Source organism: Schistocerca serialis, chromosome 1, assembly GCF_023864345.2.
Source record: "Schistocerca serialis cubense isolate TAMUIC-IGC-003099 chromosome 1, iqSchSeri2.2, whole genome shotgun sequence".
NCBI lineage: Eukaryota > Metazoa > Arthropoda > Insecta > Orthoptera > Acrididae > Schistocerca > Schistocerca serialis.
This window is the reverse complement of record NC_064638.1, coordinates 704,519,302-704,545,558: the sequence shown is the minus strand read 5'-3', so window position 1 is coordinate 704,545,558 and position 26,257 is coordinate 704,519,302. Positions and strand designations below refer to the sequence as shown.

Genomic DNA, 26,257 nt, shown 5'->3' with positions numbered 1-26,257 from the left:
TGGTCTTCACCTTGTGCTGTCTGTTTCTGTGTGCTTAGTTGTTCAGTCACTTGCATTGGTCACATTTAGTTTTTTACTTTGTTCATACACTCTGCTCCCCAATAGACTGCCTTGCACATTGAGTTTCATTCCCTCTTCCAGGGTTCAGCTTCTTGTACTTGAGCCATGATCAGCTAGTGTAGTTACATTTGTGCTGACAGTGACGGTTTTGTGGAGTTTTAGTGCCTGTGAAAATACAAATGTGGCAATGTAAGACGTTCTTACATGTGACACTTTTATTTTGTAGTTTTAATTTGTGGCCACCATGGACTCGGCATTTTTGCAATGTCAATAGAAGTGGTTGCACCTACAGGTGCAGCAACAAAAGCTGCAGCAGGAGCAGAAGCAGGAACTGTTCAGTAGAACGTAGAATTGCTCTGCTATCATGCTGCACTGGTGGTGAGCCAGGCGCCTGCAGAGAAGCTTTGTCCCCTGATGCTGTTTGCCGGCTTTGACAAGTCTGCAGGAGGTGGGAGAATTATCTGCACCAGTTCTTGCTGCAGTCCCAGGTAAGACCAGTCGCCAATCCAGCTGATAAAGCTGCCTTGTCACTGTCCAGCAGTGCAGAGTCACGTGAAATCATGAAAAATTTGAAGCCCTCTGCCAAGCCTGAGAAGCTTACCTTTGAGGAATGCTGTCAGCTGCCTACACAGTATTTTGGATATCAAATCTATATGATGATAGCAGGGTTCCAATTTAATCAGCACCACAAACATTTTGCGCAATCGTTACATGTCATGGATCACCAACCTGTAAGGTCTCTCATTCAAGTGTCGGTTTGAGTGCCCCAGTCTGCTACCTCATAAGCAGAATCACTAACTACAGACATGATTGTCTGGTTAGCATGCAACAGCAGGGTCCAAACTAAGGCATTTACCTTGTGTAACCCTTTCTTAGCTAAAGTTGAACACATGGCAGTGCCTTTGGTCTACTTTCCAACAATTGGCCGGTAGGGAAGTTAGATACGTGTGGTAAATAGTCCCTGGTGTCTGTAGGCTTGGCCAGGCAACCATCCCTTCCGCTGAGCCGCAGAATGAAGCGACCTTTGATGACTCAAGTGCGTTGACATTATGACACTCTCTGCCTTCACTCACTGAGAACGCAATGGGTACAAATAAGTCAAAGAGTAATAGTAGTTGCCCATGACATTTCTGGATTCTCAGCATTGTTCCCCTTCTGCATCTATTTCCACTCGGTGGAAAAGTTGGTGGTGCTGCCCTAATTGTCGTGTGGTGCATATTTGACAGAACTGCCCGTATGTAGGCACCATGTGTGGGGTATGTTGAAAAGTAGGCCATTTGGCATAAATTTGCAACAGTGGCGAACCACAGGCTGGGCATCGGAGTCCCCAGAGTTTTCTCTGAACTTGGAGGCTGTTTCCGATGCCCCAAGAGCAGCACCCTAGTGTATTCTGCTAACACTGATGGGTGATTGATTGAGTTTCAAGTTGTTATGGGAGCAATAGTAGGGTTAATTAACTTAGACATGTACAGATTCTTGTGCTGAATTACATCAAGTTCTACGCCAAGTTCTGTCTTATAGTAAACAGTGTATTGCTTTGAGGGGGTGAGCTCCATTTCTGTAAATTATGTGGAACGGCAAATTATGTTGTTAGTGCTTAATTCACTGCTGGCACAAACCATTTTTGGCTTCCAGATAGTGCACAAAGTACGTTTAGGGTCTTCGTCAGTACCCTTTCAAGACATGGACTTTTTACTATGATCATATGACCAGCTGTTTGGGGATACTTTGAGTCAGGCAGAAAACTTCAAAGCACACATCTCCCCTAATCCATCAGTGATACCTAAATTTGGTCACCCCTGGCCCATTTCCTTCGCCATGCATGACAAAGTAAAGATGGAATTGCAGCGTTTGAAGGGCCTCGGCATCATTTCCCCTATTTTGTCGAGTCAGTGAGCCACTCCTTGGACAGTGATTCAGAAGCGAGACAGTGCCTTGCGCCTCTGTGGCAACTGTAAACAGATGGTCAACACATGATATTTCATGGACTCATAGCCTGTTCCATGGCTGGAGGACTTGTTGGTAAAGTTATCAGGGGGCCAATATTTTTCACACATCAGCTTGTGCAACAAATACCTGCAGTTGCCATTGAATGCCACTTCTTGGAGTTTGTTAGTGCTCAACATCCTCTTTTGGTTTTACGAGTTCAATTATTTGCTGTGTGGAATTTTGCCTGCGGTGGAATTTATCAACAATGTAAATAGGGAAGATATGTAAAATGATATCCATATGAGGAGCTACTTACTTATATGAATAATATGAAGTGTAGAGATGATTTATATGATGAATGTAGTGATGTGTAGAGAATTTACGGAGCATGGAGGCATTTTTGTGTGTTTATTGAGGCGATTATGGAGGATTAATAGATGTTGAGGGCATATTTTTTTGGAGAGACGATGATATTGAGTCAAGAGGTCTATGTAATGGAGATTTATGTGAGTTGAGAGGTGTATGAAAGTTGAAATATTTTAAGAGCTAATGATTGAACATTATATTTATTTTCAAACAAGTTGTCCTGTTTATATTTGTATGTATTGTAAGTGACGATGAGAAAAGTATGGTGGTGATAAATAGAGGATTACTTATTAAGAGCAAAGGGATGATGATTTGATGATCTAATCAGCTGTTGAGGTTGGTGATTCACACTTTTGAATTGGGGTAAAAAAATGCTGGCACAGTATAAGGTGTATTGTGTACTGATGTTTCAAATTTTGAACTATATGTCAACATAATAAGATGTATGTACTATCTTATTTGCAATATTAATAACAACTGTTAAAATACAGAAGTTTAATCTATGGCAGAATGAGTACCCATTCCTTCTGAAACTTAACTTCCGAACAACCACATTAGTTGGAGATTTATATCTGCAGAACTTAATATAAATCAAAGTGTTGTCAATTACTTGTACAATTTGTTGTGTTGAAATTGTTTCACCAGATATGTTTCATGTTAGTATTTTGTTAAATATAGGAATAGAGTAGCCATTAGTATGAGATATTTTCTCTGTACCTTTCACATGTGGCACTGGAGATGAGGTGAAATAGTGATGATAGTATGGACAGCAAAAGCCCTGCTGAAAGGATGGCACACCAAAGGGATTAGCTGAAATAGGCTAAGTGAAATAGTGATGATAGAACTGACAGCAAATCTGTGCTGAAAGGACGGCACACCAAAGGAATAGATAGATAGATACATACATATGTATCTGTGTGTGTGTGTGTGTGTGTGTGTGTGTGTGTGTGTGTAATTTGTAAAAAGTTTTTTTTTTCGCCTGCGGCTGCAAAGAAGCCTCTTAGGGCAGGGATGTAAGATGTCCGCAATCCCTTACCCAATGATAAATGCATTTTTTGTCTCACACAGGTTGATAGTAAGCAAAATTGAGTGTCAAGCATTGCTAGTTCTAATTGAGTGAAGTGTCAAGAGTTCAGCTTCGGAGTCTGTCGAGTCCGGACAGAGGCTTGAGCTGTGTGTCAAACCGGATGTGTGAACCCACTGCCATGGGTTGATCCTCAGTAAAACACTACAGATTCATGACATATGATATTCCTGACAATTGTTTTATAAAGGTTTAGTGTGCTGTATATTTGTTTTTTGTGTCGACCATGCCAGTCTCCCATTGAATTGCAGTGAGGCTTGTGTGTGTTTAACATTGTTACAGTGTGTAATGCAATACCAAAAATACTGACCTTTGATGAGATTAACCATAACTAGAAGTGTGAGACAAAAATAGTGTCTGCCTCAAAACTGTTTCTGAACAGAATATATCAGTCAAACAACGTAAAACATTTTGGCATTGGTTATTGCAAAACCTTTATCATTGTTTGTGAACATTGTTGAGCTGCCGCACTGATTATAAAAGACTCTCGAAGCAGCTGAATCTGATGAGCACTTAGGTCATGGTTACATCAAAATTAACGCTAGGCTGCTATTTTGGTTAATAACAAATGATGCCATAATAATTAGGAGTGCTTCAAATGATATCTTGCAGCAAACGCTGCTTGATTTTCCTTCAGTGGCAGGGGAAGTTGTGACCACATGGCCACCTACATGCTACTCTTAAAATCATTTCAGCAGTCTAGGCAGGATGGCCTTAGTGTGTTCCTTCGGAAGATAAGTCAGTGTGGTGTATGTTTTTTCTCCTCAAGGAGAGGGTTGTCCCTCTGGCATTGCATCCTCCTGCACTCTACCTGCTGCTGCTGTTTCATGTGAAGGCTTTGGCATGATGTCACATCTGTTGGCCACCAATCAGTCACAATATTGAAAATCTTGTGTGGGCTTGTACAGTCTGTGCACAGAACCAGGCGGCACCACTGCATCAGTTCTTCCCTTGGCCAGCCCAGAGCACCCTTCGACAGGGTACGTGCCACATTTGCAGACCCCCTTTTGGAAACCATGTGGTTGTTGGCAGTGGATGTGTTGTCATTGCCCAATTTCCCTTACATTGCCAAACTGTCTTCCACAATGTCCGACAGCTGCTGTCGAGGGTTCCAATCCCCCAGACCCTTGTATCTGATAATGGCCAGAAATTTGTCTCAAGGGAGTTTGAAGTTTTTAGTATTTGCAACAGTAGCCAACATATGACAGCCGTCCTGTTTCATCTGACTTCTAAGTTCTGGTTGGAACAGTGCATACAAACTTTCAACACCAAAATGAAGAAGTCTGTGTCTGCTTCGTCCCACGACAGTACACTGTTTAGTTTTTTCACCACATACCGAGCAATACTGGTTGACAGGTGCAGTCTGGCAGAGCATTTGCTGGATTGTCAGCTATGAGTCTTTCAGATTTGTACACCTAAGTTGCATGCCTCAGGCCATTGAAGCCCACCCCACTTTCATCATGGGGCTGCTGTTTGGTCCAGCAGCAGGTGTGGTTGCTGGATGTGGTAGTGGTGGTCCACAAAGGCTGGCATTTGTTTGTAGTGGATGCCAGTCACAAGCAGCTGATCTGTCATTCCAGTCAGTTGCACCCCCAATCTGTTGGACCTGCAAAACTGTTTTCTCTGTGTCTGCCACGTGGCAGGGATGGTTGAGGCATTTTTCTGGTAGGATGTTCCCAATTGTGGCAGCATGTTCACTTGCTGCTGGCCCCACTGTCTTACATTCACATGTGGAGTAGGATGCTGCCCACAATTGCTTCTGGAACCTCTGCTGTGAAGCCCATGTAATTGGAACTGGTGCCGTCCTTTCCCCACTCAGTCATGGATGAGTCCTTGCCCCAGCTAATGCAGGCAAACTAGCCATTATACCAGCCTCCACAATCTTCTACCACACTGGAGGCATCAGCTGCTTTGGCATTGCCTACTTCAGGCATAGATCTGCACTTCTGTGATGGAGGTCATAGCACAGATTTGAACATTTGTGCCCTAAATGGCCTTTTCAGGGGGGAGGGATTTAATATCTCCACCAGGGGATGTTGATATAGATGCGTATGAGCTGGGTGGATCCCATGGCAGACTAGTGAAGCATGCTCTCATGGATGATGCGTGTGAAGCATTTTATGGGCTGAATGACTGTCCCTGGTGTTTACTGACAGCAATGATAGGCTGCGCCAATTAGTTTTTATGCTGACTTCTTCTACTTCAGACCTGGCGTTCACCTGTTTCTGTTTCCACGTACTGAGTTGTTCAATCACCCACACTGGTATTTACTCATTTCTATGCAGTGTTTGGACTCTTTATGTTCCTCTGAAGATTGACTCACATGTCGAGTTTCATTCCCTCTTCCAAGGTTTAGCTCCTCGTCTTTATAGTCAAGCCACTGTCAGCTAGTGCAGATACATTTATTCAAACAGTAATGATTTTGCGGTGTTGTCTTGCCTGTGCAGATACAAAAGTAACAAAAATCAAATTTTGTTGATATCAAGGCAAAGGCAAGGCAAAGAAGCTTCCTTCTTGCTCTAATACAGACTGCTTCAATCACAAGTTTAGCTCTCCAAACTCCAGTCTGTCTTTCATTAAACTAAGATTCACAACTTTCAATGTTCTTTGGGAAAAATTCTGTGGGTTTCCTCACGCAATAAAAGTGACTGTAAATAGCTAGTGTGTACTGTATAAGATGCTATATGGAGTTAATGATGAACCACATTTTAGAGTTTTTATTTTACTTAAGGATAGTACCGTAATCATTGCTTTTATGATCCTCAGAAAATATAGCTAATAAATCAAAATCAAGTGAAGCAAATGTGCATGGAAGAAAACAGAGTGAATCACAGGATATATAGGATAAAGGATCATTTAATAGTGCTTGCATTAATGGGATGGAGTATGGCATGTGCATATGTGGAGACACACATCAGGATAAAGGCAAGCTAATGGTGATGATAGTGGACTGAAATGAATATAGTCTCCCTTTCAAATACACTTGCTCAGTTGCTTTGGCTGAGATAGCAGAAAAGACTCACTAAGATTGTGTGGAATGAAAACAGTGTATGTCAATAACTTTGAACTGTTTTCACACAAATTCCGAAGGTCCCAACACATTTATCAGAGCTATTGGGGGCATAAAAATAAGAAATGTGTTTTAATATCTAAATAATGCAATATCAAAGCAAGGAAGTTTTGAAATATAACCTATAGGGAAACAAATGCCTTTTAAGTAATTGTAATTAGCTACATATTCAGCAAACCATATTCACAATAAATATTTTGATATGGAATGTGTCATTTGTACAACAGTTACAGAGTACTTACATTCAGCTTCTCTGTGTGATATTGAAGATTTTCAGAAGTGAAAAAAACATTTACCTGCTTTCAAACAAATTTATTTCACTTCCTTACTACCCAAAGTAATTTCAGTTAAAGTTAGTATGATGAAAGATATCAAGTTATGTGAATAATATGGGTCACTGCCTCCCCCCACTCTGAGGTAGCACCACTGTGTTGTTAAGGCATTGAGCCATGAGCTGTCAAGGTAGACAGATGTAGAAGGGGTGGGTGGGGGATGGGGTGTTAAGATCCAATGCATATTGAGAATTTGTGTAGGGATTGCATGAGTAATGTAATGCATGATGATAGGGAATGCTCTGTCAATAATGTATCAGCTATTTAAATGTTTTGAAAGCCCTACAGTTCTTGATTTTTACCCTTTGTCATGTGGGGGCAATGGTGTTAACAAAAGACTGCTACAACAGTACTGACATTGTTTAGCTAACATTGGTGACTATTCATTTCACACTAGACAACTGCTACATTAGAATGCAACATTTTTCCTATTAATATTGTATCTGCTGTTGTTCTCAAACTTATGAATTGCTGAATAAATATTTTATCAGAGAATAACTTTAATTAATACTCTTAGTTGCTACAAAATGCCTTCAAGTTGTACTTGTATAAATCCAATTGTTACTTCATTACGGGGTACCTTTGTGCACAATCGAGCAGTTAACTTATCCCGAAATATTATCATTAAGTATTGTGGTGGAGTAATTAGGCAAAGAGTTCACATTTCTGAGGAGTGGGTTTCATAAACTCATCTGTCCATCCAGATTTAAGTTTCCTTAATTTCTCCAAATCACATAAGGCAAATGCCAGGATGATTTTTTTATTTTATTGACATAGTGATAAGATATGTTACAAACAGTGAAAGGACTAGTTCTTGCTATAACATTCAAAAGAATTACAGGCTGCATATAATTACAAATTTTCTTGCGTTTCTTAGATAACCTCAACATAAGGAAACCAACATTTATGGAGGTTTTCTTAGATGCATAGATTAAAAGTAGCAGTTAACCCGATTGTACTAAGTGATTTATATTGTGCAATCATATATTTTTTGTTTGGTTGTGAAACTGTTGCAGGCTTTAGCTCTCCTAAAATGGAATGAAGAGTTTAATTTTTGCAGTTCTTGTGGTCAGGAACTGATTCCTGCACCTGCAAGGACACAGAAGAAATGTGTTTCGTGCCATAAATCTCACTATCCAGCAGTAAATCCTGTTGGAATAACTTTGGTCAGAACTTACAACAACAGCAAAATTTTACTAGTACGTCAACATTCACACCCACCTGGAATGTATACGTGCATAGCAGGCTTCGTTGAAACAGGTATCATGTTTTATTTCTAGTTGCAATACGCAATAAATCAGAATTTTTCTTACATGAGTGCCTCCACATTATGTAAAGTTGGATTAATACATGAACCATGGACCTTGCCATTGGTGGGGAGGCTTGCGTGCCTCAGCGATACAGATAGCCCTACTGTAGGTGCAACCACAACACAGGGGTATCTGTTGAGAGGCCAGACAAACATGTGGTTCCTGAAGAGGGGCAGCAGCCTTTTCAGTAGTTGCTGGGGCAATGGTCTGGATGATTGACTGATCTGGCCTTGTAACACTAACCAAAATGGCCTTGCTGTGGTGGTACTGCGAATGGCTAAAAGCAAGGGGAAACTACACCCGTAATTTTTCCCGAGGGCATGCAGCTTTATTGTATGGTTAAATGATGATGGCGTCCTCTTGGGTAAAATATTCTGGAGGTACAATAGTCCCCCATTCGGATCTCCGGGCGGGGACTACTCAAAAAGATGTCGTTATCAGGAGAAAGAAAACTGGCATTCTACGGATCGGAGTGTGGAATGTCAGATCCCTTAAACGAACAGGTAGGTTAGAAAATTTAAAAAGGGAAATGGATAGGTTAAAGTTAGATATAGTGGGAATTAGTGAAGTTTGGTGGCAGGAGGAACAAGACTTTTGGTCAGGTGAATACAGGGTTATAAATACAAAATCAAATAGGGGTAATGCAGGAGTAGGTTTAATAATGAATAAAAAAATAGGAGTGTGTGTAAGCTACTACAAACAGCATAGTGAATGCATTATTGTGGCCAAGATAGACACGAAGCCCACGCCTACTACAGTAGTACAAGTTTATATGCCTACTAGCTCTGCAGATGACGAAGAAATTTAAGAAATGTATGATGAAATAAAAGAAATTATTCAGATAGCGAAGGGAGACGAAAATTTAATAGTCATGGGTGATTGGAATTCGGCAGTAGGAAAAGGGAGAGAAGGAATTGTAGTAGGTGAATACGGATTGGAAATAAGAAATGAAAGAGGAAGCCGCCTGGTAGAATTTTGCACAGAGCACAGCTTAATCATAGCAAACACTTGGTTTAAGAATCATGAAAGAAGGTTGTATACATGGAAGAAGCCTGGAGATACTGACAGGTTTCAGATAGATTATATAATGGTAAGACAGAGATTTAGGAACCAGGTTTTAAATTGTAAGACATTTCCAGGGGCAGATGTGGACTCTGACCACAATCTATTGGTTATGAACTGTAGATTAAAACTGAAGAAACTGCAAAAAGGTGGGAATGTAAGGAGATGGGACCTGGATAAACTAAGAACACAATTGACAGGAATGGGGGAAAGAAATACAGTAGAAGAAGAATGGGTAACTTTGAGGGATGAAGTAGTGAAGGCAGCAGAGGATCAAGTAGGTAAAAAGACGAGGGTTAGTAGAAATCCTTGGGTAACAGAAGAAATATTGAATTTAATTGATGAAAGGAGAAAATATAAAAATGCAGTAAATGAAGCAGGCAAAAAGGAACACAAACGTCTCAAAAATGAGACCGACAAGAAGTGCAAAATGGTTAAGCAGGGATGGCTAGAGGACAAATGTAAGGATATAGAGGCTTATCTCACTAGGGTAAAATAGATACTGCCTACAGGAAAATTAAAGAGACCTTTGGAGAAAAGAGAACCATTTGTATTAATATCAAGAGCTCAGATGGAAACCAAGTTCTAAGCAAAGAAGGGAAAGCAGAAAGGTAGAAGGAGTATATAGAGGGTCTATACAAGGGGGATATACTTGAGGACAATATTATGGAAACGGAAGAGGATGTAGATGAAGATGAAAAGGGAGATATGATACTGCGTGAAGAGTTTGACAAGGCCCCGGGAGTAGACAACATTCCATTAGAACTACTGACAGCCTTGGGAGAGCCAGTCCTGACAAAACTCTACCATCTGGTGAGCAAGTTGTATGAGACAGGCGAAATACCCTCAGACTTCAAGAAGAATATAACAATTCCCAAAGAAAGCAGGTGTTGACAGATGTGAAAATTACCGATCAGTTTAATAAATCACGGCTGCAAAATACTAATGCGAATTCTTTACAGACGAATGGAAAAACTGGAAGCCGACCTTGGGGAAGATCAGTTTGGATTCTGTAGAAACACTGGAACACGTGAGGCAATACTGACCGTACGACTTATCTTAGAAGCTAGATTATGGAAAGGCAAACCTACCTTTCTAGCATTTGTAGACGAAGAGAAAGCTTTTGACAATGTTGGCTGGAATACTCTCTTTCAAATTCTGAAGGTGGCAGGAGTAAAATACAGGGAGCGAAAGGCTATTTACAATTTGTACAGAAACCAGATGGCAGTTATAAGGGCGAGGGACATGAAAGGGAAGGAGTGGTTGGGAAGGGAGTGAGACAGGGTTGTAGCCTCTCCCCAATGTTATTCAATCTGTATATTGAGCAAGTAGTGAAGGAAACAAAAGAATAATTCAGAGTAGGTATTAAAATCCATGGAGAAGAAATAAAAACTTTGAGGTTCGCTGATGACATTCTAATTCTGTCAGAGACAGCAAAGGACTTGGAAGAGCAGTTGAATGGAATGGATTGTGTCTTGAAAGGAGGATATAAGATGAACATCAACAAAACCCAAATAAGGATAATGGTATGTAGTCGAATTAAGTCGGGTGATGCTGAAGAATTAGATTAGGAAATGAGACACTTAAAGTAGTAAAGGAGTTTTGCTATTTGGGAAGCAAAATAACTGATGATGGTCGAAGTAGAGGGAATATAAAATGTAGACTAGCAATGGCAGGGAAAGCGTTTCTGAAGAAGAGAAATTTGTTAACATCGAGTATAGATTTAAGTGTCAGGTAGTCATTTCTGAAAGTATTTGTATGGAGTGTAGCCATGTATGGAAGTGAAACATGGACGATAAATAGTTTGGACAAGAAGAGAATAGAAGCTTTCGAAATGTGGTGCTACAGAAGAATGCTGAAGATTAGATGGGTAGATCACATAACTAATGAGGAGGTATTGTATAGGATTTGGGAGAAGAGAAGTTCGTGGCACAACTTGACTAGAAGAAGGGATCGTTTGGTAGGACATGTTCTGAGGCATCAAGGGATCACCAATTTAGTACTGGAGGGCAGCGTGGAGGGTAAAAATCATAGAGGGAGACCAAGAGATGAATGCACTAAGCAGATTCAGCAGGATGTAGGTTGCAGTAGGTACTGGGAGATGAAGAAGCTTGCACAGGATAGAGTAGCATGGAGAGCTGCATCAAACCAGGCTCAGGACTGAAGACCACAACAACAACAACAACAACAACAACAACATACCCCCTTCTCCCTCCTTTTTTTGTTTTATGAGGCACACCTATTGGTAGGAAGCTTGCTCTTCAAATTATCATATTGAAACCACACATAGCTAACATCTGATAACTATGTAAAGAAATTGCTTTTAGATATGCGACACTTAGCTAGTTGTGTGTTCCATTGATCAAGTGAGAGGTAAACCAAATCTGTAACATTCTGCAACTTACATATGTTGCTTAGTCGGAGCTAAATGGAAATAATCACAGCTTGTTCAGCCCTATTATCAAGTTCAGTATTTGTCTCCCCAAAGTTCTGAGTTGAATATCAGTTCACATTGCCACCCCTCTTACAAGGACTCTGTGGATTCCACTAATTTATATTAAGACAGTCCTAATAGCAATCAGAGTGGGGAATTATGTAGTATTTGATCTCAGTCCACTAAAAGAGGGCATATGTTGACTCCTAAAGTGTCACTGACACCTGAAGTGTTACCTCAAGGCTGCTACAATGGATATCTCGTACAGCTGCATCACTACTGAATGGCACGTTCCGTTTGTGAAAACAGAAGTGCAGAAAGTATGTTTGTACGCCGATTACAGGGTTTAAAAATTTTTTTGGACATTAGTAAAGTATGTGGAAACTATTTAAATCATAATATGTTTATATTCTAACATATAAAGTGTAAAAAATTGTGAAATACTGTTTGTAGCTAATCAGCTACAATGTGCATCTACACTGTATTTCAAAACGCAACCTGACCATGACAAGAAGAGATCAGGAGAAAGATATCTTGGAGTGGCTGGAGATCCCTTTATGCAATGAAGATAGTCTGGACTCATCACAAGACCCGATTTACTTTACGCACAAATATGAAGATTCTGGCAACAGCAGTAATAATGAAAGATGAAGTGTGGTAACAATGCAGTCTTCACAAAGATTACAATCTACTCCTGGGACAGCGCTACCTACTTCTTCCGGAAATAGTGCATTGGTAATATCACCATATAGTGAAAGAAATAGTCAGGAATCTGCATATACTAACAATGAATCCACATTTACACATATGAGTGCGCCAAAGAAATGCAGAAATGTTGTTTGGAAAGAGAAACATTAAGTTATTTCTGAAAGCCAGACAAAATTTCACAGAACCACAGAGTTACCAGCTGAAATAATGAACTTAGATACTCCTTATCAGTTTTTTTTACCCACATATTCCCATCAGAATTTTTTGAAATAATTATTGAGAAATCGCACAGGTACAGTGTTCAGAAAAATTACCAATAAACCACTAGATATATCCTGTGATGACATGAGAAATTTTGTTGGTATCTGTATTGTATGTCTGTTGTACATGTGCCCAACACAAGAGATTATTGGGATACTGTCATTGGTCATAAATTGATTAGCAGTACAATGTCAGTAGGTAAGTTTGAACTCATCAGACAAACTCTTCATTTCAGTGACAACGGTAACATGTTGCCTACAGGAGAAAATGGCGATCATAGACTTTTGAAACTGAGGCATATAATTGAACTGGTGAGATCTCGATTCCAAACAGTTCCAATTGAAGAATGTGTGTCTGTCAATGAGCAAATGTGCTCCACAAAAGCGTGGAGTTATCTCTAACAATATATGCCAAATAAGTCACATAAATATGGGTACAAGCTATTTATAATTAGTGAAATCTAAGCATTCACATATGATTTTGAGATTTTCACTAGTGATGAAAACTGCCCTAAGGAAAGATTACCTGGGGAGGAGGATTTAAAAGCCAGTGTAAATACTGTTGTTCACCTTAGCAGAGTACTGTAAAGAAATGTAAACCATAAACTTTATTGTGACAATTGCTACACACCATTACCACTTTTAGTTTGCTTACATAAACACGGCATTTATTGTTTAGCAACGGTGAGAAGAAACCAAGTGACAGATTGCAAGCTTCCAAAAGATGATTTGAAAAAACTGGAAAGAGGTACGTGTATTGAATGTGTGGCAACTGTTGAAGGAATTGAAGTCTCCAATGTTGTTTGGAAAGACAACAAAACTGTTATGCTTCTTTCTACTCTTGCTGGAAAGGAACCTGTGGGGGAAGTTAGAAGGTATAATAGGAAAATGAAAACAAGAACAACAGTGCCATGTCCTCAATTGACAAAGCTGTACAACAAATATATGGGAGGTGTAGATTTATTAGACAGTATTGTGGGCAGACATAAAATTCTTATGAGATCTCAGAAGTGGTATCTTAGAATATTCTATCATCTGTTAGATATGGACATAGTAAATGCTTGGATTCTGTACAAAAGAGTAGCAGAGTTTAAAGAGAATCTAAAGACCATAAAGCTAAGAAAATTGTGCATGGATGTTGCTGTATGTTTATGCTATGCTGAGACCACAACACCAAAATGTGGGAGACCAGGCAATGAATTGGAACAACAAATCCAAGCAAAGAAGAGTAGAGAACCAACTGCTCACCAAAGGATGTAAGACTGGACCAAGTGTATCATTTTCCATCTCCCTTGGAAATAAGCAGAGATGTAAATTTCCTGGATGTAATGGATTCACATAGGTTTATTGTGAAAAGCGTGTAGTACCATTATGCTTTCACAAAAATAAATATTGCTTGAAGGATTATCATATGAAATAGGACTATTGCACATTCCAAATTAAGATGAAAATTTTTAAATCAATTCTGTGCTACATTTAAATAAATTTTTGTGTTGCTTTTGTAACCTACTGAAGCTTATGTAATTTTTGTTTTATTTTATTATTATTATTATTATTTTTCCTTACTTAATGTCAGTGAATAAGTCTCTGTGTGTGTGTGTGTGTATGGACAATGTCCACTTTTGCAATTTAGCAGAATTCCCAAGCACTAGTTGATATAAAGTTGTCACTATGGTATGTCAGTTAACTGATAAATGCATTTTGTAGCTGATCATCTACAAGCCATTAATTTGTATCTAAGAGCCTCAAATTTTGAAATAAATTTTTTAAACTATTTTTCTGCCATTTAACACACCTTAACGCAACAGTGGGAATTTTTTCAATAAAAAATAAAAAATTCATGCATTTAAGGGTTAACTGATACAATCAGATCATGGGATGGCTCATTTTGAACCAAAACTGGTCATTTTTAAAAATTAGTGTGATCTAGATGAATAACAAAATCTATTTTGCAACAGGTGATTGTGGGTTTCCTCCAAAGACAAGTCAATTTTTGTAATTGAACACAAATCAATACTGAAAATGAGTTTCTAATATGTGGGGAGAATTAATCTGATTTGTAACATAAATATAATTTTAACTTACATGTACAACATTCTCAGCTGCAGGGTTTTACTGATTGATTTATCCAGACATGAACAATGATTTGCCCTCGTGGCTTCAATTGTGCCTCACTTTATTTATTCTAGAATATGAAGGAGATGAATGGTTAGCTTTGAAAGATTGTGAAACTTTTATTGGCATCCATATTTAAAGATTACAGGGTGTTGTAAACCTTTAAGATCAAAATTATATTGATAGTGGAGAATCCCAAATTGAGTGTCTGAATATATAGTACTAATGGTCAAAACTGGTTATTTAGTTTTTAATTGCCATAAACAAATTCACTTCATAGCAAAAACTTAAGCTCATGATGACTGGTAGTCTCAATATGTACATTACAATGTAATCCAAAGGCTGAATTTAATTTTTATTTCAAAATCATCTGATACCATTAATTCCACTTTTTGTTCATGGTAGAGTGTAAATTGGTCTTCCTCAATACCGTACTCACTGCTCCTTGTTCTTTGACGTAGGCATTTCATAAGCAAATTGGTAACTCCTTCCCGTACAATGCGACACCATCCTCCTCAAATTCTACTGTGTGCACAATTCGTTCTTGAGAACGTTGGCCAGCTTTCTGGAAGCTGCATGACCCAGTTTATTGGAAGTGTCTATACACTGTGATGAGTTTTCCCCAATTAGAATGATGCTTGTGTGAATTTTTTTATGTTCATTCATTCACCTTTCTGGGGACTACACTCCTGTGCCATATATTAAACGCATGGCTGCAGCTTGATATAACAAGTAGTGCTACATTTTCTACAGTCAGTCATTAACTACACTGAATGTTAGAATTGCAACACCGTGAAGACAGTGTGGAACATACATCAGATTGGAGTGAAGTGTATTACTGTATTTTATTGCATAAGCTCCCCCCCTCGTATATTCCCCTCCTCTACGATTTTTCATCATTAAAAATTTGTTTGATTAATATCACGCATAATTCCCTCTCCTGGTTCATTCTTACTGAAGCGGCCATCAAATGACTTGACAGTGGACAACAATGGACACAGTGATACTTTGCATAAAAATATCTCCATTGTCATAACATATCATAAATTTGAAAAGTGAAGTTGCTGGTGTATTTCTAGGTTATTTTGTAACAAGTCGTCATAATGTCGAAATGTGCAAACTACTTGGTGTCTAAGACGGCAGCCAGAGTGAAAGTACATAAGTGTCATCACGAAAAATTGTAAATTGGATGGGCAATGAAAAAGCAAAAGTGTACAAAGTGTAAAGACAAAATCACGAAGCTTAAAGAACATATTTCAAGTCTGCAATTAGTTATTGGTGAGTTAAGAATGTGTATCTCAAAACTTCAGAAGGAAAAACTTGTAGTCGCTGTTGAAGCAAAAACTTGGCAAATCTTCCTCAAGTTGATTCAAGCAACTCCGAAAAGTGGGCTAAAACGTCATATAAAAACAGCAGACATGAAATGAAAACCGCTGAAGACTGTGTAGTATCAGGAAATTTAGTGAATGACAACCGGTCTCACAAATATTTTCTAATATGGATTGTGCAAAGGCTGTGAACAATGTATTACCATGTGACAAGATCGAAGAGGCATTAACAAGACGAGACAGGAGCATATTCCGCCCCAGAAAAACAGCCAACATGGCGAGAATGTGAACATTATACATCTGCCGACTCTGAGAAGTTCTGCTACGGTGTTGTCATCTCTTGCTGGCACAAAAAACAACATGGAAAATGTAACTCAAGGCAAGACGGGTACCTGTAGCTACAGACAAAATAACGCTAAGCTTCCTGCAAAAAGTAGGCCTACATATGAAACTGACATTACGCTCGTAGTCAAGGCCAAGGAATAGCCCCTGAATTGCAAATTACAAGAGATCAACAGCATGGTAAAACAAGGAGCACATCTCAAGGCAGCAACTACAGTTTGGCACGAAAATATCTCAGGGCTAAATGGTATTGATTTTTTGGTCTTTCTTGTGGGTACTAATGACGTAGCAAAAAATGAGGTAAAAGCTTGCACCTACCCTTAAATGGAGGCAGCAGCAATTTAGAAATACGAATGTGATCGTGTTTTCAATACCACATCATCGTTACCTACGCAATTGGTCCTGTGTGAATAAGGAAGTGGGAAAAGCGAATAAAGCAATGCAGAATCTATGCAGGGACTTTAAAAATGCAACATGCGTCGACATAAGCACAAAAGGAAACAATTCCAAACTCATGGCTTTCACATCAAAAGACTGGGAAAGGCGTTTGTTAGCAGTAAGGTCGCAGAAGTAATACATATGAAAACAAACACAGTGCAACACTCTGATCAAATTATACTATTGAAAGACAGAAGTGATTTAACTTAAGTAACGACTTCTATCAAGAGTGATGAAGAAGATGCTTTTTTTTTCTGCAGTAACAACATAGACAGCCGCAATGCTTATAATTTGGACATATCATGTAATTATGAATGAGAATGAAAACAGTGATCAAATGTTTACGGTGCTGTAGGTGAATATCTGGTGTACAAGATATAAACTATTAGAATTGGAACATATTTGTAGCATTAAGAATGTAGATGTGATGTGTGGCAGGACATTGGCTAACAGAAAATGAAATTGACAGTTTCGTCCCTCAAGGATGTGTAGTAGCTGACGTACTGTGTGGGGGAAAGAGGAAAAGTTGTAGTGTTGGGATTTATGTCAAGAATGGGCTAAAATTTTCAAAACTAGATGTGACACCACTTTGTTCAGAAATAAATGCTGAGTTTAGTTGTACAAGATAAACTGAAGAAATGTAACAACTGTTAGCCTGTATAGGTCTCCAAGTGGAGATATAAAGGTATTTTTTGGACAGTCTTGAGTTAATGGTTACAAAACTTCTTAAACTTAAAACAATTTTATTATTGAAATGGGAGACTCAAAGCAACATTACTCTAGAACACTATTAAAAACCGTAGCTAAAGATTCTTAAACCTGCTTAGCACAAACATGTCTCCTACTCATGATTATACATGTCTAGACAATATTATTATTAATTTGCATAGAGAGGAATATGTGACGAACCTGGCTGATGGAGTATTTGCAGATCACGATCCTTCGCTTTTAACAGTTTATCACAAGCATCCAACTTATTTACAATAAATGTAATGTGGCATTGGTGAGAGGTCAGAGAGAGGAGCACATTACGTTGTTTATTGACAAGTTAAAGAACACAAATTGAGACTCTACCTATGGGTGTCAAACAGGAAAAGCTGGAGTTGAAAATGGTTTTGATGACCTTTTTAAAAAATGCAGAGACTTATGGTATTCATGTTCCTCATTCACCCCACGGTGGTCACCCGGGTCTTACAGTCTGACAATTCCAGACATACTCTACAGGAAATAGCCGGTGTGGAGGTAGTGACCTGACGTCTGGTGGGCCTTTCCCCACACTCGTCCTGTGCAAGCGGAAAGCTCAGCATGACTGTAGTTCTCACCCTGCTGTCTTAGGTGCACTTATCTTTGTTGAGTTTTCGTCTGCGGGTTCCCCTGACCTTCCTTGTCACAGTAAGTTTTATTTATTTTTCCTTCTGAGTATAACATTATGTAATGCATTTATTGCATAGTAGGATTCCTAAATAGACCTTTGAGGCTCAGGGGTCTGGCAGACCCACGCGACTAGTCTTGTTACTTTTCTCACAACTCTTTTGTTTGTGCGTGGAGATGTCAACATTTTTTCTTTTGCCTTTTTAGGTATGGAGGGAGAACGATTAATATTTCTGCCTGAGGATGATGATAGTGTATGACAAATTCACATGATGCTCCTTGATGATCTTCCTCAGCTGGGCTTACGCAATACCCCTAACTTCGAGGGTAAGAATGAATTTTAAGATGAGGATCCGGAAGGTGTGGCGAGCAATGACTATTTAGAATCGAGGGAGGAAACATCTTACACGGAACAAGATAATTCCTTGGAGGAGGATGACATTGGCGACATTCTTCTTGGTCATGATGGTGAAAGTACATGGACCAAGAAAATTCTGCCTGGAAATAGGAGAACCCTGAAAAGGAACATTATTACACATTTACATGGTGTGAAAAGACAAGCACAACATGCTACGACCCCTTTAGCCTGTTGGGGACTTTTCTCTGAGGCTGACGTAATAAATACTATAGTTCAGTGTACAAACTTCCAAATTAGCACAAAGAAAGATAATTTTTCTCGAGAAAGGGATCCGAAGGATACAGATGCTGTAGAATTGAGGGCATTTGTGGGCGTAATATATATGCTTGGTTTGAAAAAACTGAATCGTACAAACCTCGAGGGTATATGGGCTAATGATACAACCGGTGAGGAATTTGCCAGAGCAGTGATGAGCATGCAGAGGTTTAGATTTTTATTACAACATTTACAATTCGATGATAAACGAACTTGTAAAGAGAGAGAAAAAGGTGATAAACTAGCTGCAAATTGGAGAACTTTTTGAACAAATAGCTGGTAATTTCCAAAAGTGTTATACTATTGGGGAATATGCTATAATTGACGAAAAGCTTGAGGCTTTCAGAGGAAGATGCACTTTCAAGCAATATATACCTTTGAAACCCACCAGATATGGTGTAAAGATGTTTGCTCTTACCGATGCACGGACCTTTTATACTCGCAATTTGGACATTTATTCTGGAAGACAGCCGCCTGGACCCTTCTCGACTGGCATGTCTCCATATGAAGTGGTGATGCGTCTTACGAAGCCAGGTTCAGCAGCTTTGCACTGGCTGAAGAATTGTTGAATAAAAGGTTGACAGTGGTTGGGACAGTAAGAAAAAATAACAAAGAATTACCACCTAGAATTGCAAATAAATGAAATTTGTATTGCACCCAATTCTTGTTTGATGGCACAAAAACTTTTATTGCATATCCGGCAAAAAAAAAAAGGTTATCCTCTTCTCTAGTATGCATCTTGATGCTGTGATTGAAAGTGAAACAGTCACCAACAGGCCGGAAATAATTTCTTTTTACAATGCCACCAAATCTGGGGTTGACACAGTGGATAGGATATGCAGTTCTGTGAATGTGGCCAGAAATACACGACACTGGCCAATGACCGTTTTCTCTTCATTGCTGAATGTTAGTGAAATTAATGAAATGGAATGTACAGTTTGCAAAAAGGTACTCTTTCGAAGAAAAGGCGTACCTTTATGAAAGAACTTGTCTTTGGTCTTGTTGCTGAGCAAGTGAAATGGGAGAAATACATGGAAAATCCTCCCAGGAAACTGAGATCATCGATTGACAATTTATTTCCAATATTGTGTCCACAACCATTGAGTGGAACCAGTTCTAAGACATCGAACCAAGGAAGGAAAAGATGTGACGATTCTTCGAGTAATACTGATAGGGAAACTAACTACCAATGTATGAAATGCCGAAAGTACATTTGCATAAAGGACCATTCCATCTTCGTTTGTAAATATTGTTATAATTACTACTTAGAAGTAAATAATAAGTAAATATTGTTCAAACATAAAGCATACTATTAAAATTTGTTTCTCATTTATAAACATTGTTTATTAGTATATATTTCCTATAACATTTCTTTATAAAATAAATTTGTAAATACACATATTATACATATTATTCTATTGAGTTTCATTTTATTGTATTTTATAATGATGGTAAACATATGACATGACTTAGGAGAACTAAATATACAACATTAAACAGCTAAAGTGACTCTCGGGTCTGTGAGGCCCAGTGCCACTGCTTCTGTTACCACGAGGAGCACGACCTCTGCCAGGTTAATAAAAATTAGTTCCCCTGGTAGACCTAAATGTAAAACAAAAAATCAACTGGTATACAAAAAAATTGGCAGAAATTAGAGAAAACATGCCTGTACTTTATCGAAAAAAATGAGGATAATCAAGGGGAGGAGGAGAGGAGTGGGGTCTACAACGAATACCGCAGGAGTAAAAAGCATTGCAAAGCTAAGCTTGGACAGGCCAAAAAAGCAGCTTGTGAAAGGTACATAGCAGGTGCCCCAAATAAGTGCAGGGTGGTTATCAGACAAGATCATTCTATTCAGCCAGTTATGTCAAACTCTGCTTGATCCATGAGATCAGATTCTTCTGCAAGGGATGTACTCGATCCCCTGCTGCCTGAAGGATCTTTGTTTCGTTGGGACAAAATCACGCCTTATGAGGTCTGTGAAACTGTTTCCGAATTGTCCAATTCCAAAAGTGTGGACTGCTACTGGACATCCAATTATGTTGTTAAAAAGAACAGTTTTATTTTTAATAAATGTTTAGAGTATGGAGTTAAGAGTTGTCCCCATATACAAAAAGAATGATAAACTACTCCACATAACTATCAGCTAGTTTGAATCACTTATGTACATTCAGTTAAGTAATTACTTTGAACGACATGCCCTTTTTTTATGCAACAGTCAGGATGGATTTCGGCCAGGTAAAAATACCTCTGCAGCTGTTCTAGAAATTGTTGACCAAACTTTAATTGTGTTTGAAAATAAGAAGATGGTGTCGCTTGCATTATGCGATTCAAGGAAAGTTTTTGACTGCATTCCTTTTAAACATATTACTAACAAAGTTGGAGTGTTATGGTGTATAGAAATCTACGTTGGCAGTATTGTCTTCCTAGCTGACCAACAGAAGAAAGTTTGTCTCAGTTAGTGATAGACATTCCCTGTTAGTAGAAATTTGCACAGGTGTACCACAGGGCTTGGGTCTTTGGCCCCTTCTTTTCCTTTGTGGCTGTCAGTGACCTGCCCCATTGTATATCACAGTCTGTAATCTGCTGTGCTGATTATACAACTTTACTTTCTTTGCATCATGACATCCCAAGCATTAAAAAGATCTCTCAAGGAACTCTTGACTCCGCACTGAACTGGTTTGTAGCCAATAAACTTGTCTGTAATCCAGACAGAACTCAAAAGCTTATGTTAGGATTGACTAAGGAGATAGAAAATAAATGTTAGGAACACATACTGAAGCCAAACTCAGTTGGGAAGAACATATCAATCACGTCTGTAAAAAGATCTCACAAGTGTCCTACCTCATATGGAAACTGAGAGATATGGTCAGTAATAACTATCTCTGTGTGGCACATTTTGGGCTCTTTCAGTCACACATCTCATATGGTCTTCTCATATGCGGACATTCTCCTCATATCAGCAACATTTTAAAAATAAAAACAAAGTTGTCTGCATATTATGCAAGGCTGGTTCTAAACAGCACTGTTGCCCTCATTTAACAAGGCTTAAGCTACTAACACTTGTGGATCTGTTCATCTGTGAGTCTGTGCTCTTTGTCAAGAACAGCGTTAAGGAATTTGTTTTAAGGGAAATGAGACACAAATATGACACCAGAAATAAGGCAAACATTGACATTCCATTGCACAGACTAGCCATAACAGGAAACTCGCATGAAGTAAATGCCCTCAAAACTTTTAACAAGCTACCTCTCACTGCTTGATCCCTGCATTCAAAAAGTTCAAAACAAAATTGTATGACTGGCTGACAAAAAACCCATTATACAGTATGAAAGAGCTCTATGATACGGACAATACTGATGGTAATATTTAAAATTATGGCTGTATATAAGGTAGTTAACCTATACGCGAATTGTAAAGGTTAATTGTAATAATTTAAGTGCAATCGTAACTTGATACTATTAAGATATTAGCTGATATTATTAAGAAAGCCTATTCTACTGTATGTGGACAATGGCAACGAAAGATTGATTCTGAATGAAAGATTCTGATTCATGGCAAAATTTAAATTACATCTGTTATCTTACACTGATACAGACAGAGTGAAAGCTGCAGGAAGAAATTTCTCCATTCAGTGGAGACAAAGAGATAAACTCATGACTGCAAAGGCAAGCTCCAAATCTTTCCATCGGCGTAAAACAAAAATATCCCGAAATTGATAATGGTATAATTGCTTATGTCAATTAAATTCAGAATGCTGGCTGTGCTGTCTCTTATGAAATGATTCAAAACAAAGCTCACGAGATAGACAGAAAAGATTTTAAAGCAAGCATTGGTTGGGTGATTAGTTTTATGAGACAGCAAATCTCAGTCTACAAAGGAGGACATCTTTGCACCAGTGCTTACCCTGAGACTATACAGTAATACAAGTATGAAAGCAATATGACTATTTGTTCTCCTTGACCAGATGCCAGTGTTTCTTGATATGCCGCAAACAGCACTGTTGCTCCAACTAGCTCAAAAAGTGTGCTTGTGAAGACAAGTGGAGCGCAGAAATTAAGATGGGCAGTGATGTTGTATATGACAGCAGATGGCAATAAACTTACACCATATGTCCTCTGTAAATGGAAGGCATTATCAAAGGAGGCTACCCTACATGGAATTCACTTTTGAGTTCAGGAAAATGGCTAGATGACAGCAGATTTGATGGTGGATTCGTTGGAGAAAGTCTAGGGAAGACAACCAATGAAATGGATGAAGCCCCATCCTGCCATCATCCATGGAGGAATAGCATCCATTCTTCAATCTTTAGATGTTGGTGTGAACGAAACTTTGAAAGAACATCTTTTTTTACAAATTACTGTAATGTAACTTTTACCTACCTAATACATTGTTTCCCTTCCTTTCTGAATTCCTAGAAGCACCACTCTACTACTTGGGTAATCCCCTCCCTAGTGTGTTTGGAAAAAATTTTGAGGAAAAAAATGAGGGAATTATGTAATAAAATATGGTACATGCATGAATATGAAAGTGATTTAGCTTATATTGCAGCCACACACATGTACAGCCGCACGGAGGAGTTAGGTGTAACACTATCTACATTGTACTCCATCTGATCAGTGGTGGCCGGTTATCATGTGCTAATCTTGTACAGCCCAATCTAAATATTGCACTAAAATTATGACATTTCTCTTCAAATGCAAACCAGAAATCACACTAAAATTATGCCATTTCTCTTCAAATGCTAGTCAAAATGACACTAAAATTACATCATTTCTCTTTGAATGCCAGCTGGGTATGCAAATAAAATGGATGGAAACATGTTCCATTGCACTATCTCTGCAGTAAGTAGAAACCAGTATTGAGTGCTGAAATGATGGTCAGCAATGCTACAATCTACTTGGCGAAGGGACACAGTTGTCTGTTTACTACTGCTCTGATGTAACGTCATCCCTTCCACCACTGAGTGCTATATTGCTCACAGCACCAGGTCATATTTTTCTTTGAAATTGCTTGTAACTTATTGTGCAAGTGCAGTGTATGAGGGTCATTTAGGAGTGAGAATATGAGGGTTTATTAGGAGTGGCCGAAGTAATGGCTCCATGGGTGAGTGGTTAACAGCACTGACGTAATTCGTTGGCCCAGGTTCGATTCCTGATACTACTAATATTTTTTTCCTTTGTTTTATCTTATTCCTCGCAGTGCTAAACAGTCAATTATAACATTTAAATATATGTAAACAGTTCAGTTTGCATATGTAAAATTAATACAGGGTGAGGCATAAAATGTCGTTACTTGTGCTTCAGAAATTTTTTTATTTACGGAATAATACTCAAATGATGTTGCCATTTTACAAAATTAATGCTTGAAACTAACATCTCCCAGGTGATAGCCATTTTCAGCAATGCACTTCTCAAGCTGCTCTAGGAAATTGGCTTCCACTCTCTCCAACATTTCTCTATCAATTTGGACAACTTCCACACGAATTGCTTCCTTCAGTTCTTCAAGTGTCCATGGTTTATGCTCTTATACATGTGACTTGAGGTTACCTCACAAAAAGTAGTGCACATGGAGAGGTCTGGGGAATGAGGGGGCCAACTAATGTCAACAAACCAGGAAATGACGGCTTGCTGAAACCGAACTTGCCAGATAGGACTATGTCTTCTTCTTGGTTCAGGTGAGAAGAACTCAATGATCATCTGTCTATAACAGTCTGATGTTACAGTTACAGTGTTCCTGTTATCATCTTGGAAAAAGTGTGGACCAGTAACATTTTCACTAGTTGCACTACAGCATCATCCGCAAAAAGCCGCATGGAACTATCGACATTATCTACTAGGTCATTTATATATATTGTGAAAAGCAATGGTCCCATAACACTCCCGTGTGGCACGCCAGAGGTTACTTTAATGTCTGTAGACGTCTCTCCATTGATAACAACATGCTGTGTTCTGTTTGCTAAAAATTCTTCAATCCTGGTCTGATATTCCGTAGGCTCTTACTTTGTTTATCAGGCGACAGTGCAGAACTGTATCGAACGCCTTCCGGAAGTCAAGGAAAATAGCATCTACCTGGGAGCTTGTATCTAATATTTTCTGGGTCTCATGAACAAATAAAGCGAGTTGGGTCTCACACGATCGCTGTTTCCGGAATCCATGTTGATTCCTACAGAGCAGATTCTGGGTTTCCAAAAACAACATGATACTCAAGCAAAAAACACGTTCTAAAATTCTACAACAGATTGACGTCAGAGATATAGGTCTATAGTTTTGCGCATCTGCTCGACGACCCTTCTTGAAGACTGGGACTACCTGTGCTCTTTTCCAATCATTTGGAACCATCTGTTCCTCCAGAGATTTGCGGTACACGGCTGTTAGAAGGGGGGCAAGTTCTTTCGCGTACTCTGTGTAGAATCGAATTGGTATCCTGTCAGGTTCAGTGGACTTTCCTTTGTTGAGTGATTCCAGTTGCTTTTCTATTCCTTGGACACTTATTTCGATGTCAGCCATTTTTTCGTTTGTGCGAGGATTTAGAGAAGGAACTGCAGTGTGGTCTTCCTCTGTGAAACAGCTTTGGAAAAAGGTGTTTAGTATTTCAGCTTTACGCGTGTCATCCTCTGTTTCAATGCCATCATCATCCCAGAGTGTCTGGATATGCTGTTTCGAGCCACTTACTGATTTAACGTAAGACCAGAACTTCCTAGGATTTTCTGTCAAGTCGGTACATAGAATTTTACCTTCGAATTCACTGAACACTTCACGCATAGCTTCCTTACACTAACTTTTACATCATTTAGCTTCTGTTTGTCTTAGAGGTTTTGGCTGTGTTTAAACTTGGAGTGAAGCTTCCTTTGCTTTTGCAGTAGTTTCCGACTTTGTTGTTGAACCATGGTGGGTTTTTCCCGTCCTTCACAGTTTTACTCGGCACGTACCTTTCTAAAACGCATTTTACGATTGACTTGAACTTTTTCCATAAACACTCAACATTGTCAGTGTCAGAACAGAAATTTTCATTTTGATCTGTTAGGTAGTCTGAAATCTGCCTTCTATTACTCTTGCTAAACAGATAAACCTTCATCCCTTTTTTTATATTCCTAAAAAGAATCCTAGAGAGGATATAAAATGTAGACTGGCAATGGAAAGGAACGTGTTTCTGAGGAAGAGAAATTTGTTAACATCGAATTTAGATATAACTGTCAGGAAGTCGTTTCTGAAAGTATTTGTATGGAATGTGGCCATGTATGGAAGTGAAATATGGACGAGAAATAGTTTGGACAAGAAGAGAATAGAAGCTTTTGAAATGTGGTGCTACAGACGCATACTCAGGATTAGATGGGTAGATCACATAACTATGGAGGAGGTACTGAATAGAATTG

General features: G+C 38.8%; 1 protein-coding gene across 1 annotated transcript in view; it reads left to right on the top strand.

Annotated features, from left to right (window-relative positions):
- LOC126480942 (NAD(P)H pyrophosphatase NUDT13, mitochondrial-like) overlaps window positions 1–26,257 on the top strand; it is a 59,020-nt gene that overhangs the window by 22,566 nt on the left and 10,197 nt on the right. The window contains exon 4 of the mRNA XM_050104362.1: window positions 7,858–8,101. Within this exon, the coding sequence (XP_049960319.1) occupies window positions 7,858–8,101 (244 nt within the window). The remainder of the gene's footprint in view (window positions 1–7,857; window positions 8,102–26,257) is intronic.